Below are 19,236 nucleotides of genomic sequence, written 5' to 3' on the forward strand. Positions count from 1 at the left end.
CTGCCTAAATTCTGTGTGTCCCTCAGTGTGCTCTGATTTATGTGGTCTGTGACAGGTAATGAGTTACCAAAAATGCCAAGTATTAGCAGGGTACCAGGCTCCAAAAATTGATTTAGTAAATTCCAGTCCATTAGATCAGATTAAAGTGGTCTCATCCTTACATGGTTAAGTAAATGAATATTTTCATTATGAAATCAATACCCAGAGTCTCCACACTGCAGGAGACAATGGGGACCCCCATAACCAGCCTGGTTTAAAGAGCACACTCTTCTTCTCTCTGGATTTCTGCATGGAAAATTGGGGAGCAGGAGGAATAAAGAAGTGCACAGACATGGATTACCACACCACCTGCTTTAACAGATTATGCTGAAGCATGTGTTAACTGTAACATTCAAGTATCTTTTATTAAGTGTTATAAAATATATACAATCTCAAAACAACAGTGCATTTTGCACACAGTCTGTAAGCCCTCATGGGTATCACTACAGCATTCAATAGATGACACTCTTCCTTATGAAATCAGCAGACCAGAAAGTTAGGAAAACCCACATCTATTTCAGATTACAATTTCTTTAACACCCCACTGCTTAAGGCTATATTTCTGCTACCTGAGTTGATTTTGTTAACTTCACAATTTTTGCATCTCCAGGAATGGGGTGAGGGGAGCAGACAGGAGGGATGGTGCACACTTTTCAGAACACAAAAGTAGTAAGAAAAACATCAGGAGTGGCTTTGTAAACTTTGCATTAAAAATATGAAAAAGAAAAAAATTTGGTACTTACAAAACTGAATACAGTCTACTTAAAAATCTTGAATCTAAAGTGAGATCAAGTTAAAAAAAACCCAGCACTTCATTTCATAATGTACTTCAGTTTCACCATACTGGAAAGTCATGCAAAAACTGATGCCTGTTTCTTCATGCTTATACCACTGTTATGTCACCAATCTTGTGTGCGATGTCATACTACAAAAAGAAAGAATATCATTAATCTATATCAACAAGAGGCTAGATACTGTAACATAGAGTAATTAAATGTACTATTCAGATCATCACCAAATTTGTGATCATTCAGATTAGGGTTTATACCAGTGTCTGAGTAAAAAGATGCAGTGGTGCAGCAAATTGAAACTTCATTTAACAGGAAATTTTCAGTATCTCATGAATTTCCCAGTGCATACCTACTGCATTGCACTCTTAAAAGTACCTGTCAAAATCCACTAAATGTCTCTTTCCTAAGTTTCATACAGTGACTTGCATTGTTAAAGACTCACACAGTTCTGTTGTTTACTGCCATGAACACTCAGTTTTCTCAAAGTGCCTCATCCCAACTGGCACACTTGCTCACTTCACCATTTCTTTAGAAATCACTTCTAGTTCTTTGACTATTGACTTTTCTGGGGATAATGTTTTGTACAAAGATAATAAAAAATAATTCTTTGTTCCAGTTTCAGTTCTCTATAAGCTCTGTGTTCTTTGAGTTCATATTCTAAGACTGGTTTTGTAAGAAAAATGGTAACTCAGCATTTTTTGCCACATCTCCATGCTACAAAATGCACTTTCTACATGCTGCCTTTACCCAGATGCTGCTGACAGTGCATCAGTATTAATTCTGCAAACATGATAATACACCAGAAAGCAACTCTTCCTAATTAATAATTCACAAATGTATGTGGATGTATTTGTTTACTGGAAACATTTTCTTACTGAATTTCAGCTTATTACAGGCCTTTGTATAATTACACACATCCTCACAGATTTTTAAGACCTGTCTCAATGCCACAATAATTCCTCCATAAGACCAGTAGTTAAAACAACTGACTCAGGCTATTTCTGCAACATCTCACTTTCTTCCTTGCACACTGTCACAAAGCAATTGGAATTACACATCAAATGGAATCTTCCACGTGACAGTAAAAGGAACTGAGTGCCTTCCCAAAACTTTGCTTGGAAGAGTAACTTAAAGCAGCACCAGGTTCTGCTTGTCAGGAAATCATGACCTTTGGCTTCTTTCTATTTCAAGCTATTACCTGCCATGAGAACCTGCTGTTCTCTGAACTTCATTCTGGCTATTGTTCACATAATTATCATTGTGGGGAAAATTAAAGGTGCATTACTTGGGACTGAACACTGAGGCCAGAAGTGCCCTTTCTGTATTCCTGTCTTTGCACCATGGATTGCACAATGCTGCTATTTCCCACCTCTTGCATTTATAGTTCTCAAGTTAATAATTAGCAAACATATGCCTTCTAAATAAAGTCTAGCTGCTCCACACTTAGCTCATGCTATCCCTTTCTGCTGGAAGAGCCTGAAGAAACGACTCTTACACTCCAAAGCATTTATAAATCCAGCTTTCCTCAGGGATAGGGCAGGTGTGCAAGCAGGGGTTCATGTAATGATGTCTCTCCATCAAGCTACTCTTTGCTCCATTTCATGAATGAGTCAAGAGACAATTAGCACACCCTGCTTATGGAGAAAATTCTGCTACATGGCACACAGGGACAAGCTGGGATGGGGGAATAGTTCTTGATACCCCAGTTGTCTGGGAAAGCAAATGTTTTTTAAAATCTGATGTTTAAATGAGCTAGAAAAGCAAACACAATCCGTTCTCCCTTGCTGCACTGCCCTGATACTTTCAGTCTTGATTTTCTTTTCCTTTCCTCCTCATCCAAGCAAATCTCTAGCAATAAAAAAAAAATTATTAAAATAAAGAAAAATGCAGTCTGGCAAGTGAACCTTAACATGCAGCTAGAGGCTGTTCATGCAGCAGTGATAAAGAATAAATAAATAATAATTTAAAAAAAATTTGAACATCCACCCCCACAGTGTTGTAACTTATAAACAAGATGTGGTAAATCCTTTGGATCGTGCAAGGAAAACTATCAGTTAATAAGAAACTACTGTCTGCCCAGGTACTTGAAATCATAACCCCATTAAGTTTAAGCTGGAAAACCAGGAGCCACTTTGAAATACACTGTATGAAATGGAGTTTAAAGTGCCTAATGCCTAAAGCAGAGGCAAGTAAAATTGGTTAGGAACAGAAAATGTGATAGAAAGCGACAGTAAAAAGAGCATGATCAAAAGCAACATACCACACTCAGAAAAAAAGAAAAACCTGTCCTGCTCCAGTAGTGAAATCTGTAGTGCAGTCAGGAATAAAAAGACAGCATGAGATAGAAAGAGGAATGTCAGGCACCAGTGTAAGTGGGAAGCTGTAGGCAAAGCATATAAAAGACCAAACACCAGGGCCAGCGATGCCAAGGAGCTTTCCACCTCTCTGGTTGTATCTCAGCCTGTCACACACAGGGTTAGACACCTCCAGTGGCAGTAATGATGAAGGAAGATGCTCAGCACATCTGGAGTCTATTTACATTATCTCACTCTGAAAATACCTTCCAAGACACCTGCAGTGAGCAGCAGGGAAAAGGTGGTGAGGGAGCATCAAGTGACCCAGTAGAGTGATGAGGACACCTCCCCTCACACTGGCAATGGGCTTTGGGGGATCTTTCTTTTTTGTCAGGACAGAATTAAAAAACAAGAAGCAGCAGGGGACAGAGACAACCACAGATGGTCTCATCAAGATCTTTAAATATACCTACTTCAAATTTAACTAAGATTATGAACAAAACTGAAGAAAGTACTAGATGGGAATCTGGTGAAGACTGAAAAGACTTGCCAAGGATAGCTTTAAAAACAAATGACAGTGCCATGGGAAACCCTAGTTCCAAAAGGTACAGGGTCAACAGCTCCATTCTAACAGCTATGAGAGATGATGAGCAAAGAGAAAATGTCAATGACAACAGAAAACAAAAAATTAAAAAAACCCCCACCATTCAGCTAAGTCATGACAGAGCCAGGACATCAACCCTAATTCTCCACCTCGTTAATCGGAGTCCTCTGCCTTGGGATTTTTTTGCTATTGTTTTTATTGCTGGTGAGTGAGCTTCTGTCAGCCCTGTCAGGCATTGTAAGGATATCCTCAGCCTCCTTGCACGTTCAGCAATTTTCCCTCCACGTACAAACCATAAAGCCAGCAGCAAATTAACTAGCTCATATGGTTGGCACAGACATGAGATGTTGACAGAATTAAATTCACATGTAGAACGTAACCCAATTTTTACTGTCAGTTGAAAACCCAGTTTGCTCAGGTAACACCAGGGGCAGGGAAATGATGCTAATTTCTAATAGGCAACAAAAGGGACTGTTGAGCATAAAGGCTGTAATGCTCCTTCCAGCCCTTTCATCTAGGAATAAAGGACTTTAGTGGGTTGGTTGAGATTCCTGCCTGCCCACCACATTCAGATGAGCAAAGACCATACTGAAAATAATACACCTAAAATACTTCAAGTGGCAACATAACCTTGATTTTTAAAAAAGAATTGCTGTCTAGAACTTTGATGCCTTTCAAGTATGCAAGATCACAACTGTAGGCTATCTGCACAAGAATCACAATTTTCATTGTCCTGCTGCTAAATCAAAACCAACAGGCACACTGATGATCGAGCTGAGGATTTTTTTCCCCTTAATGAGCTGCAAATAAAGAACCATCATTGGTGACCTTAAAGTCAGTCAGAAAAATACTGAGATTTTAATGAGTAGCTCTAAGATCTGCTTCATCTTAGGCAATTGGGAAATAGATACACCTGTATTTTTGGTAAATGAAAGGGATGTAGAAGTATGTACTTCAATCCTAGCAACAGTGCGTGTACAGACTACATAAATTTGTGACGTTTCTCATCACAACTGTTAAAACCTATCAAAAACTACATTCATAACTCAACTGTACATTTCTAGAGCTTTTTGTTAAAACTTATTTTTTCAAAAAAAAAGGTTTAACTGATGCAGATTTCTCACTTCAATTATTTTCCTGAGTAAACAGTAAGAAAATAACCACTTGGCACCTTAGAAGGTTCCTCAGCTTTCTGTTGGAAAACACTCTTAGAAAGTCACTGCAGAGCACCAGTCATTCACATTTAGGCACAGAGAGGTGGGTACAGAGGCTGCCAAAGCATCAGCTGTGGGGGACACTCATAATTCCCAAACACAACATTTATTACTCTTATTTAGCCTTTTTTTTTCTTTTTTTTTTTTTTTTCAAATGGGCTGGAGACAGTAAAGGAACCCACAGCATTTTTTTTGTTTTTGTTTTTTGAAGTTCTGTGTTTTAAATACAGTGGGTTTTCCCATATTAAGCAGGAATACAAGATCATTAAATTAAATAGGTTACCTAAAGAGGTCACCCAAACCACAACTCAAGTCCAAAGCAAAAGATATTGCAATGCCTAAGCAACTTCATTTTGAATCACAGAGCACAAGGACGAAACCAGGACAAGACCAAACAGCTCATTTCAAGCTGTGTCCTTTTAGTAAGTCTGAATTATTCTCATGTACCAACAAGAAAGAGGGAAGAATATGCGAAAATAAACTAATTGCAAGCTTTATTTTGTATTTTATAGATGAGATGAAGAGTTTCTGGTCTTGACAGTTACAGGATTGGAAGTGACATCGAAGGGCATTTTATTTATCTGGAGAAGTGCAGCGCTAGCAGCCACAACATAAGCTTTTTGACATGTTTCACAAACCACCAGCTGTGGCCCAGAATTGGCATCTTCTTTAGCAGTCAAAACTATTTAGTAGTTTTATGTATTCCCACCAGTTGCCTTTATTCCCAGTCTAAGGTATCAGCTTCCCTCCCACCTGAGCTATTGAACTGGGAAACAGAAACCTTAAGTTAATTTTCTCTTGATCTCCTGCAGCTAAGTAAGGCATAACATAAGTGTTTTGATTGCAGCAAACAGTTTCTTTGAAACACCACCCACTCAGCTGCCTGAGGAGTCATCTGTGAGTGGCTGGGACTGCAATCAGAGCCCTTAAATATCGAGAACAAATGCTCTGCTGCACACTTTAACTTCCATGAAATCTGACTAATCCTGACTGCTGTTTCACAGGTAAAATATTACCAAGTGACACAAAACAGAGAGATTCAGATCCCTGGATGGCATAATAGTTTCAATTACAAATCACTGACCAGAACAAGTCACCAGTTGTAAACAGGTGTTACTTCACTTGTACAGCAGTAACTGGCCACAAGAAACAAAAGCTCAAGTTGCTTTCCTACTCACACAGAACCTGACATAATTGGAAGCTATTTACTAATGGCACTAAATTACTTCTATAGCTCTTTACCATCTGATTCAGTACTCCTTCACAGCAAATTCTAACCCAAGTGACCACCACACCCCTGGAGTTGTTTGTGCCCAGAGCACCGAAAAGCTGAGCTGTCACCATCTGCCCTGTCTGGAATGTTCAGGAGAATCTGCTTTCTTCTGCTTCTTTATAAAGGACTGTTAGTAATAATATAACCAGTCATCACCTGCAGAAATTATGGTTGGTGGGCAGAGCAGAAGGCTCTGTGATTTGAGCAGTGAAGCTATGCTGGCTACAAACCAGAGTATGAAAAGGCTCCAAGAAGTTGGAAAGTTCGTGCATGGTTCCAGAATTTCCATCCCTGGTGCAAAACTCCACAGAAACTGATCAGACTCACTGCTTTCCTCTCCTCATTTTACAATTAGGAAAAATTCTCTGGGAAAGGAAGTACAATACCCTTCAGATACAGCACTTGGCTTCTGCCCTGCCTGCAGCTCCCCAGAGCCACAGCTTCCAGCCCTGGAAGTGGGACAACTGTCAAGGCATCACGCAGCTCCCTGCGCTTCCTAGCGGACACACTGCCTCCAGAGGTTTTTCCCCTAAGAAAAAATTAGATTAACATCTGAAAGCACATAATTTTATCTTTGGTAATGTCTCTTCTAATATTGCCACTTTTTAAATCTGTTACATAATCAAGTTGTGTAACCAACGAGCTCAACTTCCTTACAAAGCTGGTCCTCTCTCTGTCTATCAACCCTGGTATCATGCAGGGTTCCTGCATGAATTGCACTGCTTTGTTTCCCAAAAATTACAGTACAATTGTCCTTCATCTGGGCAGCATTGACCAAAAGAAACTTTACTAAAATGAGGACCCAAATAGCAGCTGGTGTCACTAAATACTACTGACTTTGCATATCCAAAGCAACCTGACCAGTGCTTCAACAACTGAAAGCTGAAATCTGAAAATTTACAAGGGTGACACTGACTGATTTCCAACGATACAAAAATCAAAAGATATTTGAAGGCTCCCTATTTCCAGAAACTTGACTTTGAACGGGAAGTCAGAGGCAGAGACAACACAATCCTCCAGGCCAGTTTTCTGCCAGAATGGTTATTTTATAAAATTAAAGGTTCATACTCTTCTCCTGATAGTTGTGCCTGCACCATTCTGCAAAAAGCCTAAAGCAAATTAAGAAGAGCAACAGAATCATTGTAACTCAAGTACACACATTATTTTTATATTAAGATGCAAGTCTTCATGCTTTAAGAAATCACCTACAGTCATACACAAGCTAAAACTAGTTTTAGAATAAGCTGAGATTTGGAAAGGTACGCAACATTCATAGCTTTGTTTTATTCTGTTCTTGCTTCTGCTACTTAATCAGCTATTTTCTTTACAAACTATTCCACTTTATGAATTTTACAGATAGGAAATAAGGCTAAGTTGCTGTTATTATCTGCTTTTGAAAAGAGTGTAGCAATTAATTATCTATCAGTATTATCACAGATCTTTGAAAACTCAAGCTGCTCCATTATGGAAACAAATCTGAGATAGTAAGCTCAGAAGACACAGCCAAGATGTTCAGGGAAACAAACAGCCAGACCTTTTATGACACTTTATCCAAAGCATTATCTAATACACATATAAAGGTCCACAGAGGTTCTGTAGAGCTACCAGGTGCTGAGTGCCCTCTGTTCTGTCAGGACACTCAGGAAAGTTCTAGCTGTTTTGCTGGAATTCCACAGCCAAGCTGGAGGTAGTATTCAGCTTCTGGTTCACGGTCACCTAGCCTCCAAATAAAAGACCTGAGGAGCAGCTGAGGCATGCAAGAGCCATCTGTGACAAAACCAGGACCCTAAGTTCAACACTTACATCCTTTCCCAAGTCTTGACATGAATGTTAAAAAGTGTAAGAGAGGTTTCTTAGAGTCTATAAATAAACATGAATTTCCATTTTTATTAGGTTTCCTTTGGTATTTAAGCACAAGTTTTAATTTAATTTTTTTAAAAAAAAATAAAACCAAAACTAGAGGTTTATCCACCAGTACTTCATTTAACTTCACATGCTTCTGCATGCATGTATTGGTTTTTTTATATATACAAAGAAGTGATTGGAACATCTGGCCTGGCCCAGAAGACATTAATATATGAAGATAGGCCTGCATTATAACATAGGAACATGCATGCATTATGAGCAAAGTTAGCTAATTATGCCTCCAATGATATGAACTTAATACATGCAAACAGAGCCCACGCCAGACTTTGGATCTACCCCCGAGATGACACTGGAGAAATCACACTAATCTCAGGTAAAATGACAAGGACAATAATCAGCTGGTTTGCAAGGCCAAGTGGTGCAGAGTATCCCAAGTCAGCTTTGTCAAAATTGAAAGGGATGCAAATAAACACATTAACAATAAAAACCCTGAGCATTTTATCAACATAATTGAGTGCTGTCATCCTGCTTATTTGAACTTTAAAAGACAAAGACTAATCAGTTCCAGGAATTTTTGGTTCTACCTAAATTAAATGGGGATGAAATCTAATCTAAAGTTTCTTTCCAGCCTTATGTTTCAGAATAGCTATATCTATAATTAATAACCCCACCTAATAGTGCATATTTTAAAATATCTAAGTTTTACTTGCCTTGGATGGGGGTTGGGAGGGGAGAAGCAATAAATAAAGTTATTCATGTCAGCATGGTATACACAGCCATATTTATTAGTTCACTTCCAATTACATAAAAAAAAAAAGGTGAAGCCATATACAAGTGCTGCTTTAAAATAAAGACAGACTACTGCTTTCTCCAACAGTTTTATTTCAAAAAGTACACAAGTCTGTCATGGAACTAGAGCATTTTAAAATTTTGGATTTTGTTTTTTTACAAATTCACTCACAATACCTGTATTTTAAAATACCATTTCCCCAAAAGTGTGAATATAAAAACCTCATACTGAAATTCATATCAATGTTCAAAGTCCATGCTTTGTGCATGAGAAGTGTAACACAACATTGCAATATTTTGGATCCCAGGAAGTTGTTATTGCTCTGATTTCAGCTGAGCTATGCCTCAGTGCTAGGGGACTATTCAAGGAAGGGCCCCAAAAAGCACCTATCAAGTGTATAAAACAAGGTTTAAGTGACACAAATAGCATAATATCTTTAGACTGGAACAAAGACCTAGAGCGATCCAGAATATATACACTGCTCAGAACAAAACTAAAAGCTTGTCATGGAAACCAGTAATATACAATATTCAGCATTACAGAAAATCTTGCAATTCAGAAGTTTTACTTGCACTATTAAACAGGAAGCATACATCTAATATGAATGAGACTGTCAAGATCTGAGAAAGACGTATGCGTTGTACATTTCTTTCAAAAGTCATGTTTTACCCCTCCAACAAGGCAATTCTGTGCACCACACAGTTTTGGAAGAAGTATTTGTTTTTAGGGAAGGAAGTTTCACACAAGTATCTTTAAATACCTACTGCAGAAAGTTGATGAAAACTCTTGTAATGTATGGACAAGTGTTACATAACCTCTACAGTATTACAAGTCTAACACTTTATTCACACCATGCTAAAATTGAGGGGTTTCTTTTCTATATATAGTAGTCCTCAACAGGCAATTTTACAGTCATGATATTAACTAGAGGTTTCTTGAGCTCACTCAGAGTATATACACAATGGTACCACCCTCCCTCCCTTCCCCCCCCCTTTTTTTTTAAACAAAATGAGACATTAAAAATGCCACCTCCTAACTGGTATATCAGCTGCCATTACTTCCTAAAAGTGTTCTGTCAGCAGAGCTCTCTGTCACATCAGACACCTCACATGTTTAACCAGTTCATCTCCCACACAGCTAGAAATAAGTGTTAAAATATAGTAGCTGCTTTTGAGAATCATAATCCAGTGTAAGTGAACAATCTAGTGACAAAAGAAATAATTTATAGTAGCAGTATTATGTTTTCATAGTAGTGTTGCATCCACCCAAAAAGGCATGATGATAGCAACTTGAGGCAGAGTTTACCCCAAGTCAGAGGTTCTATATTTCAGATAAGGACTGTGTCAGATTCCATTTCTATCATTTTTCCATGCAATTACATAAATAGAAAGACACTGTCAAGGCTGCTAAGCCTAACAGCCAGGCTCTGAGGGCACATCCAGCTGTCCTTCTGCCCATTTATTATTTTGCACAAGCTGACAGATCATCAAGCATGTGTAAACTCTGCTCCATGTGCTTTACTGAGACAGGTTTCTGAGTTTGAGTGTCCTAGGGCTTACCTGACTGTAAGTTACAGGGTCTCAGGCCAAACCAAAACCAAACCAAACAAAAAGTTTATTTTAAAAAAAAACCTCAAACCACCAAAAAACACATAGGTCCACCAAAGGCTTAGAATCAAATTTAGTAGGTTTGCTGCCTGGTTCTTTAGTTTATAGCTCTCTCTCAGTCTGTGATTCAGTTTAGTCTTGCACTCAACTTGTATTTGTAGTAACTATACCCTTTTCATTAAGAAAGGCCTTTGTTTCAAGGTAAACAATCAGTGTATGATTAACATCTTGGAAGTCTCTTCTATCACAATAATTGGATGCAAAAAGATGTCTCTTCATCTATAGTTCTTCAGAAGCTATGTTTGGCACATTTACTAAACCTATTATTTACCACATAAATAAAAGTCAATCATCCCTCTCATTGGTACAATAACTGAAGAGCTTTCAGGAACACAAACACTCAAATCATAATTAGCAATTGAAGGAGTTAAGTGACATTTTGAAATACAGAACAATACAGAGAGAGACACTGAAGTTCACATCCAAAAATAGGCATGAAGAGGTATAAATAGTACATAAGAATCAAGAAATCAGATCACAGTGTCATGTTTTAAGAACTGTACCATCATCTAAGCACCTGTTCATACAGTATGTTTAGGCACCAGAAATTTCATAAAAACTGAAGTTACAATCAGGTAAAGTTTATTGACAAGGCACACATGAAAGATAAAAAATCTGATCTCTAACAGTATCAGTTTACAATCTAAAAAAGTCCCAAGTGTGTAAAACTAACTCTATATTAATAGCCATTCAAGTTTCTAAATTCAATATGAAGGGTATGTTAAAATCATGAAATTGTTTGGGTTGTAAGGAGCTTAAAGATGACCTTGTACCAACCACTGCCATGGGCAGTGGGGAATTTCTTTACATTTAATAGTGCCAGCCAAAAATTGTGCACCTGTTTACAGATAGGACAAACATCTAGTAGTAAGCCAAAGAACTTATCACAGATCTATAGGCAGCTACAGATAAGCAGATACTAAACCTAGAAGTCTGGGGTAATGTTGTTTTCTCTCACTGTTGCTACACACAAATAATCCTAACATCTTTCAACAGGCTATTCAGATATTTCCTTCATTAACATCAGTGCATGTACTATAATCATTTACACTTTTCCAAAATACCTTGCAGTTCAATATCTTTAGCTAGAGTAAGCTAAAAGAACTGTCCCCCACCTGCTCCCCAGCACAAGATAAAGAAGGTAGAAAACAGGAAGGAAGAAAGAATTCACAGATTCAAACTGTACTGAGTTTTAAATGGAGCTTTTGCAGGTGTATAACAACAGTCATCAGAAGCTACCAGAAGTCCTTAAATACACATGAAAGTAAGACAAGGAATTGTTGTGTTTCTCCTGTATTGCTTTAAGTTTGCAAAATTGGGAAGAAGCGTTTTCAATCCTGAAACATGAGATTTGTATCAACAATTCTGGGTAACTATTTCCTCTCAGCTACTTGAAACTCTTGCTCTCCAGAGTCTGAACATTGGCTCAGAATACTTAGGGCTGTTAAAGAGGCAAGAAAAATGAGCTTTGAACTCCCTGCAAATTCATACAGCCAGACATTAGCATATTGAAGAAGGACTGACTGCTGCTTAGGTGCATATGAGAAAAAGTTGTTTTCACAGTGTTTAGAGCAAGAGGACAGAGACATCAAATACCAGTTACTTAACAGGTTTCATCAAATCTCCATGGAGCTTCTAGGAAATTGCTTTGGGAAAAAAACCTTAGAGCACTGCCTTAGTATTTAACCAGGCACTGGAAAAATGCAAGGTAGAATTAACTTAAAGACCTGTATAAAGATACATTAATTCATTCTTACTGTGACAGTAACAGTTGGTCTGTAGGTTTTAGAGCTTAGATACCTCTACCAACAACCTGACAGGACCTCTTGCATCAGATAATCTAAGTATTAAGTTATCTGACAGGACCAGAACTAGCTGTTGTAGAAAAACTTTGTGTTTCAAAGAACTTGCAAGGTTTCCTGTCATACTTCCACTAACTGCTATTTTAAATTCAGAACAGATTAATTAAATTAACTGAACCAATCAAATAACTGTTTGCCCTGAAATAAGAGCTCAGGTACTCCAAACAAACATCATCAGGTTAAAGAACCACATAAATACTCAATTTGAACAGAATTCAAAGTCATCCTTGGTATTTCAGACCCCTGCAACTATACCAGACAGTGGCCAAATCAAAATATTTCTGTTATTCTACAACTGAGAATAAAGTCTCAGGAACCCTGAGAAACTTCCTGGTCTACATATGAAATGCTTTGTTATTTCTCACCTGTGTCTCACTGTTACACATTCAGAACTGTTCAGTAGCTGACAGTGTCAGAGCCTCCTCAGAAACCTACCAGAGGTTCAAATACCTTCAGTGTCCAACATTTATTTATGAACTTCAACGCTTTTAGCAAATAGTTCAACTGTCATGTGTGAATAAGTTTACAATTAAATATGAGAATTGGTGGCTTGTCAAACTAACTTGTATATTTTCTTCAAGGTAAATTTCATGCCAGTGTTTAAATGAGGGTTGGAACACAGTAGTTTTCTCTAGTACTTACAATGAACACTTTAAAAAACAGCTTTTAAATTAATATTTTATACTATCGACCCATCTTTGCTTTGTGCTGGAATCATCACAGGAACAGCTCCCATTCTACTTAAATTAGGTGCAGCTACCTTTGAAGGTGCAAAGGCTGGGTTTTGAGCAGGAGCACGTTCAAAGTCTTCACTTGGAACTTGACTGTATGGAGTTTTGGTATATCCTTCCATGTTGGAGGGAGACATTGAGCCCAGGGAAGAACGATTGCTGCCAATGTAGCTGCGAGCTGTAGAACTGCGACTTTTTGGAGGTGGAACATCTTCTCTGAAATGAACAAAAATCAAAAAAAACAGTTGCAGAACAAGAATTCAGTCACCATTACTTTAAAACAAATACTGGGTTTGTTTTTTTCTATTCTAATGCAGTACTCAAAAATATCCTTATATCTTCCTGTAAAGTAACAAAACCTCTCCAAACCCTCAATATTGCCTCCAAGATGTTTGCTGAAATTAGACACTAACAAGCCATTAGTGTGTTATAATAAGCTTTCCAGATTAAGACAGAAATCTCAACTGTTAAGTAACTTATTTGTAGAAATACACATTTAAAAGTTAATCTTCCAACAATACTGCTCAGAAACTAGAGGCACGTTGTTACCTGATATCATGATGTACTTCTTTCTCATATTTCTTCTCTCTGTGCTTCTTACAGAAACAGAAGATGACAGAACACAGTACGAAGAGACCCAGCAGAGTTCCTATAATAGCTCCAGTAATTATACCGGCTGTATTTACAGCTAGAATAGACAAATAACGATACTGTTTATTAAATGCCAAAGTTGTAAGGTCTTTTACCATTAAGCCCAGTATGTTTCACATGCAGCAGGTCAATAACACATCACCGAATCAGAGTGGGGGTGCTCAATCACTTGCATTTAAAACAGTAAGACTTGAAGAGGCACCCACAAGTTACATAACAGCATTGGGGTTTTTAACCTTTCAGGAGTTTAGAGAAAAAGACTGTTCAGTTTTAATACAAGAACACTGTGTGACCACTGCACAGCAAACACTTACGAGGGGTGACATTCAGCTCAACAGAACATTCATCCGTGCCAACTCTGTTTGAGGCCACACAGTTGTATGTACCAGAATACTCTCGAGAGGCGTTTTTCAGAAGAAGTTCCCCTGTATTTTTATCTACAAACAACAGAAGGTAGAGGTTTACCATTTTCCTAAATACAATTCCATATTTAACATCACAGAATTATTAAACCAGCATATGTAGGAAATCTTAACTTAAAAAATGCTATACAAAAACCATCCAGATCAAAACAGTTCCATCATGCTGTAAAATGCTATTGTTTGTAAATCTTACCCCGTTAGAAATGTATTCCACAGCATTTGACATCCTCTATCTGCTGAATAAGTTAGGTAGTGTCTAGATTTTTTAGAACACACTCAGTGTCCCCAAAACTACATTCACAAGCCCGAAACTAACATGGTTTTAGTGAGTTACAAGTCACTCTTGTGCAATTTCCCACTCATTCTTGTCCAGCACTGAGATTGCCAATCGGTCTTTTTATTACCACAAGCCAAATTTGGAACATGGGGAAAGAATAGGCATAACAACAGTAGCCTAAAGTCTTAAGTGCTACAGAGAAGGACATTAATGATCAACTGATTCACTGTCAAAACAAGAAATAAAAGACATCAAAGAGGAGACCAGGAGTCAAGTTCAAAATGAAGAACAGTATTAGGTTCTTCCTTTGCAGCTGATTTTTAGGGATCTGTGTTTTAAGATACTATATTAAGAGTGCAGAAGCTTACAAAAAAACTGGAGATTTTTTGCTTGTTTTAAATCAAATTGAAGCCACATCTGAATTCCCTACTGTCCACTTAAGCACAAAAGCAAAACCATCAGCAAGCAGGAGAACTCATGACATCTGGGCACAGATGAGCATGATACTGCAGCCTAACAGTAAAAATCTCAATGTTAAGCTTGAAACATTTCCAAGCACGAATTAAAAACCAGAATCAACTCCAGCTTGTTTCAAAGTCAGTTTTGTTGGAGGGCAGAAGTGACATTTAATCTTGACTACTCTACAGTAATACTAACCCACAGATGCTTACAAGTCAGGATAAGCCAAAAATACTATTGTAATCTTTTTAAGTATTTCAGAGTAATAAATGAAGTTTGACAGTACTCAGCACAGAAGTGGCAGGAAGGTTCTGTGTGCCAGATACTCTCCTCCAGTCATAAGACAAAAGTGGGGATCCTTCTTGTGACACACATTTCAAGGTAACGTCTTTTCCGATCTCCTGTGATCCTTGAATGGAACATTTAGTCCGTGCTGGCTTTACTAATAAACAAAACATCACTGAATTAGTAACAGTCACAATCAAAATGTTTTCTAGTTGTGTTCTAGTACATTTTGTGAGAGATAAAGTTTGTGCCACAAACCATTTCTATGCACAGAAAGATTTTTCTAAGAAATATAAGTCAGGTGCAGAACTTCTAAAAATGCTTGTTATTCTAAATATCATTGCCTTCATTTCCCAGAACAGAATTATACCCATCCCTCCCAAAGCCTCCATAATGACCATAATCACCACAGATTCAGTTTAACACTGCCCAACTGAAGCTTTCACACATTGAAAACAGGGTGGAATAAGCACATAAAAAACATCACTGAAAATTTAAGAAGATAAATTATCTTACCAAGTACAGTCAACTGTATTTTTTTGCTTTGAACTCCAGGAGCCTTCTTCACTTTGCACTGATATGTGCCAGTGTCTGCTGCCTTTAAATTCAGGATATCCAATGAACCATCACCAGATTTGGGATCAAGACTAGTAAACTGCATTCGCCCAGTCATATCAGCATAATAATGATCGTAAGTCCTGTCTACAGTATACATTATTATCTATAGAAAAAAGAAATAGAGTTCAGAAATCCACTTAGTGTGCAAACATTTAAAATAATTTCATCTCTTTGAATTCTCAAGTTTCTTTCTATAATATTAACCCCAGAAATAAAAAGAGTCAAATATCTTCATCTTCAAAATACCACTATAGTGAATACTCCAACCAAACAACTGACTTAAGTACCAGCATTGTCTTCTGACTGAAAGCTGTTTAGAATTGCTCCAATTTAATTCTGCAAAACCTGCCTACTAATATGAATCATCTTGCTTGTAAGGCTTTCAAAGGCAGGAAAGCATTAATAACTAAAAGAGTTAATATATTTAAAATTAAATCCTCATGAATCTCTTTTCAATAAGGAAGATAATGCAGATATGAAACAAAGTTTGCTTTCTGGAACTGAAGTGCATTTAATTTGGGAGCTCTTCATTAGAAGGCAAGTTTATACTGAAAAATGTCTTGACATTTCATCCTTAATCTGGTATTTCAAAACTTCCACTAGATTTCATGTGACTGGTGCTTCAAAGCCATTTAAAATCACAAGCATCCCAACCTGAAAAGGTGGAAGTTTAAATAGTCAGTAACAAAACTCATACATTGACCAACTCAAACAACTGAATTAACATTGTCCAAAAAGAAGTCTCTACTTACTATTTGTTCCCCCTTTTGATTATCTGCTGGTATCAATACCCACTCAATATCTAGTGGGCCTTTATCTTCTTCTGAGAGTTCAAAAGTACATGGCAACGTAACTTTCTCTCCTTGTGCTTTTTCAAAGATTGACTGGTCAGCTGAAGTTATAGTTAGGCTTCTTGTCAGACCTATAAAAATATATTTTTATGTTCTGAAAACAAGTCACACACAGTTGTTCACTGTAAGAGCTCTATGACATACTTTTCCCATATAGAAATCATCAGTCAGACTTGTCACCACTGAAGAGAGCCTGTGCAGACCCTGTCACCCAACATGGTGCAAAGTCCTGTGCTGCTCATTTGGAATTACATCCTACAGGCAGCTACATCTTTCAAGACATACTTTTTTTTTTTTTTCCCCCACAATTCACATCCCACACAAACCTAAGCTAAACATTTCCAGCAGCAGGCTTTCAAGTCACTGTATAATCACCTTACCATTACACCCTCACTGTAAAATAAAGGTATGGAACAGCAAGGAAGTCTGCCAGGATAGACAGTATTCTTGAGAATTCCTGGGTTGGAAGTAAGTTACTTTGCCTTGAGTTATCTACAGGGAGATAGAGGACAAATTAATCTTTTCCAAGGATCTCAAGGAGTTTTTTGCATTTGTTTTGTCTTTTCTGCTTGTCTTACTCCTCTAAAAAGGCTGTGCAATTCTTATCTGCATGCCTCTAGGCAAACATGCTTCCAAACAACAATTTTTCCTCAATTCAACCCTGAACAAGAGTCCATATAGCGACAAAAAAAGACAAAAGGCCAGAAGCAAGATTCTCCTTATTTCACCACAAACACAGGCTTCCCTTAGATCACAGGCTTGTACATCACAGCCAGGACGTGGGAAGCATACCCTTTGCTCATGATGGAAACAGGTTTGGCACTGTTACATCCACTGTTTTGTCCTGGAAACCAAACTCAGATTTTCAGTCATTTTATGTCTGCAGTTGCTAGACACACAAGCAGATGTGACCACAGCCATGAGAGCTGCAAGGCCACCAGGAGAGTGGACAGTGTCAGGAAGATAGATGACCTTGGTGCCTTTTACAGATGTAAAGTAACAGCCCCATATGAAGAAGTTTAAAATCATTTTACACAGTGCTTTTATGTTCTAAATTACACTTCTCCATATAGTAGAGGAGCTCCAGTGCAGAAGAAGACCTTCCCGCAGTAGATCATTGAATATGGTGGGTTGGAAAGGACCCAACAGATATCCTTCTTTATTAAAATTTGCTCTCTAGCAACTCTTTGCATTCTCTTCCTGATGTCAAAACAATGGACTCTTTAACAGTTGTTTTAAAAAATCCTTTAGAAAGAGAAATCACTTGACATACAAAATTCCAGACTACAGCCTGCAAGAAAACACCTTCACAATAGTTGATTACTAACAAATTAGGTAGGATTATCATGTTTCCTACCATTCATAGTATTACTTTTCATGACATTACCTTCAGTCTGGGGAGAAGGGAAAATAAAAACCACAAACCACCAACCAAAAATCTCACATCAGCTTGAGGTAGAAAAGAGATTTTCATGCCATGTCTCTTAACAACAATATACATTTTTCAAAGACAACTCTAATAGGTTTGTACCACCTCTTTTTTGACTACAGTAAACAGATCTGAACAATTTAGTCTCTGCAACTAGGTTGTATTAATACTGTTCCTTAAATAATAGTGATCTTCATGAATACTGGTTGATTTGTCACAATCCTATCCTTTCTTAAAGGATCTTTTCAGATTTCCAAACTAGCCAATCTAAACCTCTGAATAAGCAAAGACAATACTACTACTACCTGTTATGGGGAGATTTAAAGTACATCCATGTTTCCATAACACATGGTAGCATTAGCATTATTAATATAAATTCCTGGACTGTTGCAACTTCCATACTCTTCTGTTTCCCTTTTCCCTGTGACCTGACTTGGGAACTGTAATACAATTTTCTCAAGTTCATCTCCAAATTGCCTTTCTGAATCTTCAGCATTACTATATTAAAGAAAAGGGATGTGAACTCAAGTACAGTTTAAGTGACTGATAATGAAATACATTATGATGTTACTTCCTTAAAAGCCTCAAATCTGTAACTTGGGAAATTAGAAGCATTCATTCTGAAGTAAATCACTGAAGCAGAGCTGCTGCTCTGCGGCAGCATCTCCAGTCACAGTCACTTTGCCACCTGAATTTTCACAACAAAGGATCACAGCACACACATTTGTTTCTCCCTCCCCACAAGAGAAGATGCTGAGAAATTCAGAAACTAGACAATAATTCATGTAAGATCAACACTCTGCCTTTTCACAGCAGATAGTGAGTAACAGAATTCATACTCTGAGGATGCTAGGACATACCCCTAATACTAAAAAGTATCAACTCCTCAGGGATTTTTGTTTGATACCTGCTGAAACACAACATGGCCAAAACAAACTGGACAGATGAATATCCATATGTTAATTTTTTTGACTACTTTTCTAAACAAATGGGACTTGTACAATCAATGTTTTATTTCTCTCCCTCTTCAGCTGTTACTTGTTCATCTCTTTGACAATTTCAAACAAATATAAAAACAGAAATAACTGTACAACCAGAAGTCCCCCAAGTACT

General features: G+C 37.6%; 1 protein-coding gene across 1 annotated transcript; it reads right to left on the reverse strand.

The window, feature by feature from the left end:
• Positions 1-378: 378 nt before the first annotated feature.
• CXADR (CXADR Ig-like cell adhesion molecule) lies at positions 379-16,678 on the reverse strand. The gene is made up of 7 exons (XM_033518439.1): positions 16,596-16,678; positions 15,742-15,946; positions 15,227-15,382; positions 14,097-14,219; positions 13,681-13,819; positions 13,161-13,347; positions 379-964 (listed from the first exon to the last, which is right to left on the reverse strand). The coding sequence occupies exons 2-7, from the start codon at positions 15,938-15,940 to the stop codon at positions 923-925; spliced, it is 846 nt and encodes a 281-aa protein (XP_033374330.1). The 5' UTR covers positions 15,941-15,946; positions 16,596-16,678; the 3' UTR covers positions 379-922.
• Positions 16,679-19,236: the final 2,558 nt, after the last annotated feature.

Source organism: Parus major, chromosome 1, assembly GCF_001522545.3.
Source record: "Parus major isolate Abel chromosome 1, Parus_major1.1, whole genome shotgun sequence".
In the NCBI taxonomy this organism is placed as follows: domain Eukaryota; kingdom Metazoa; phylum Chordata; class Aves; order Passeriformes; family Paridae; genus Parus; species Parus major.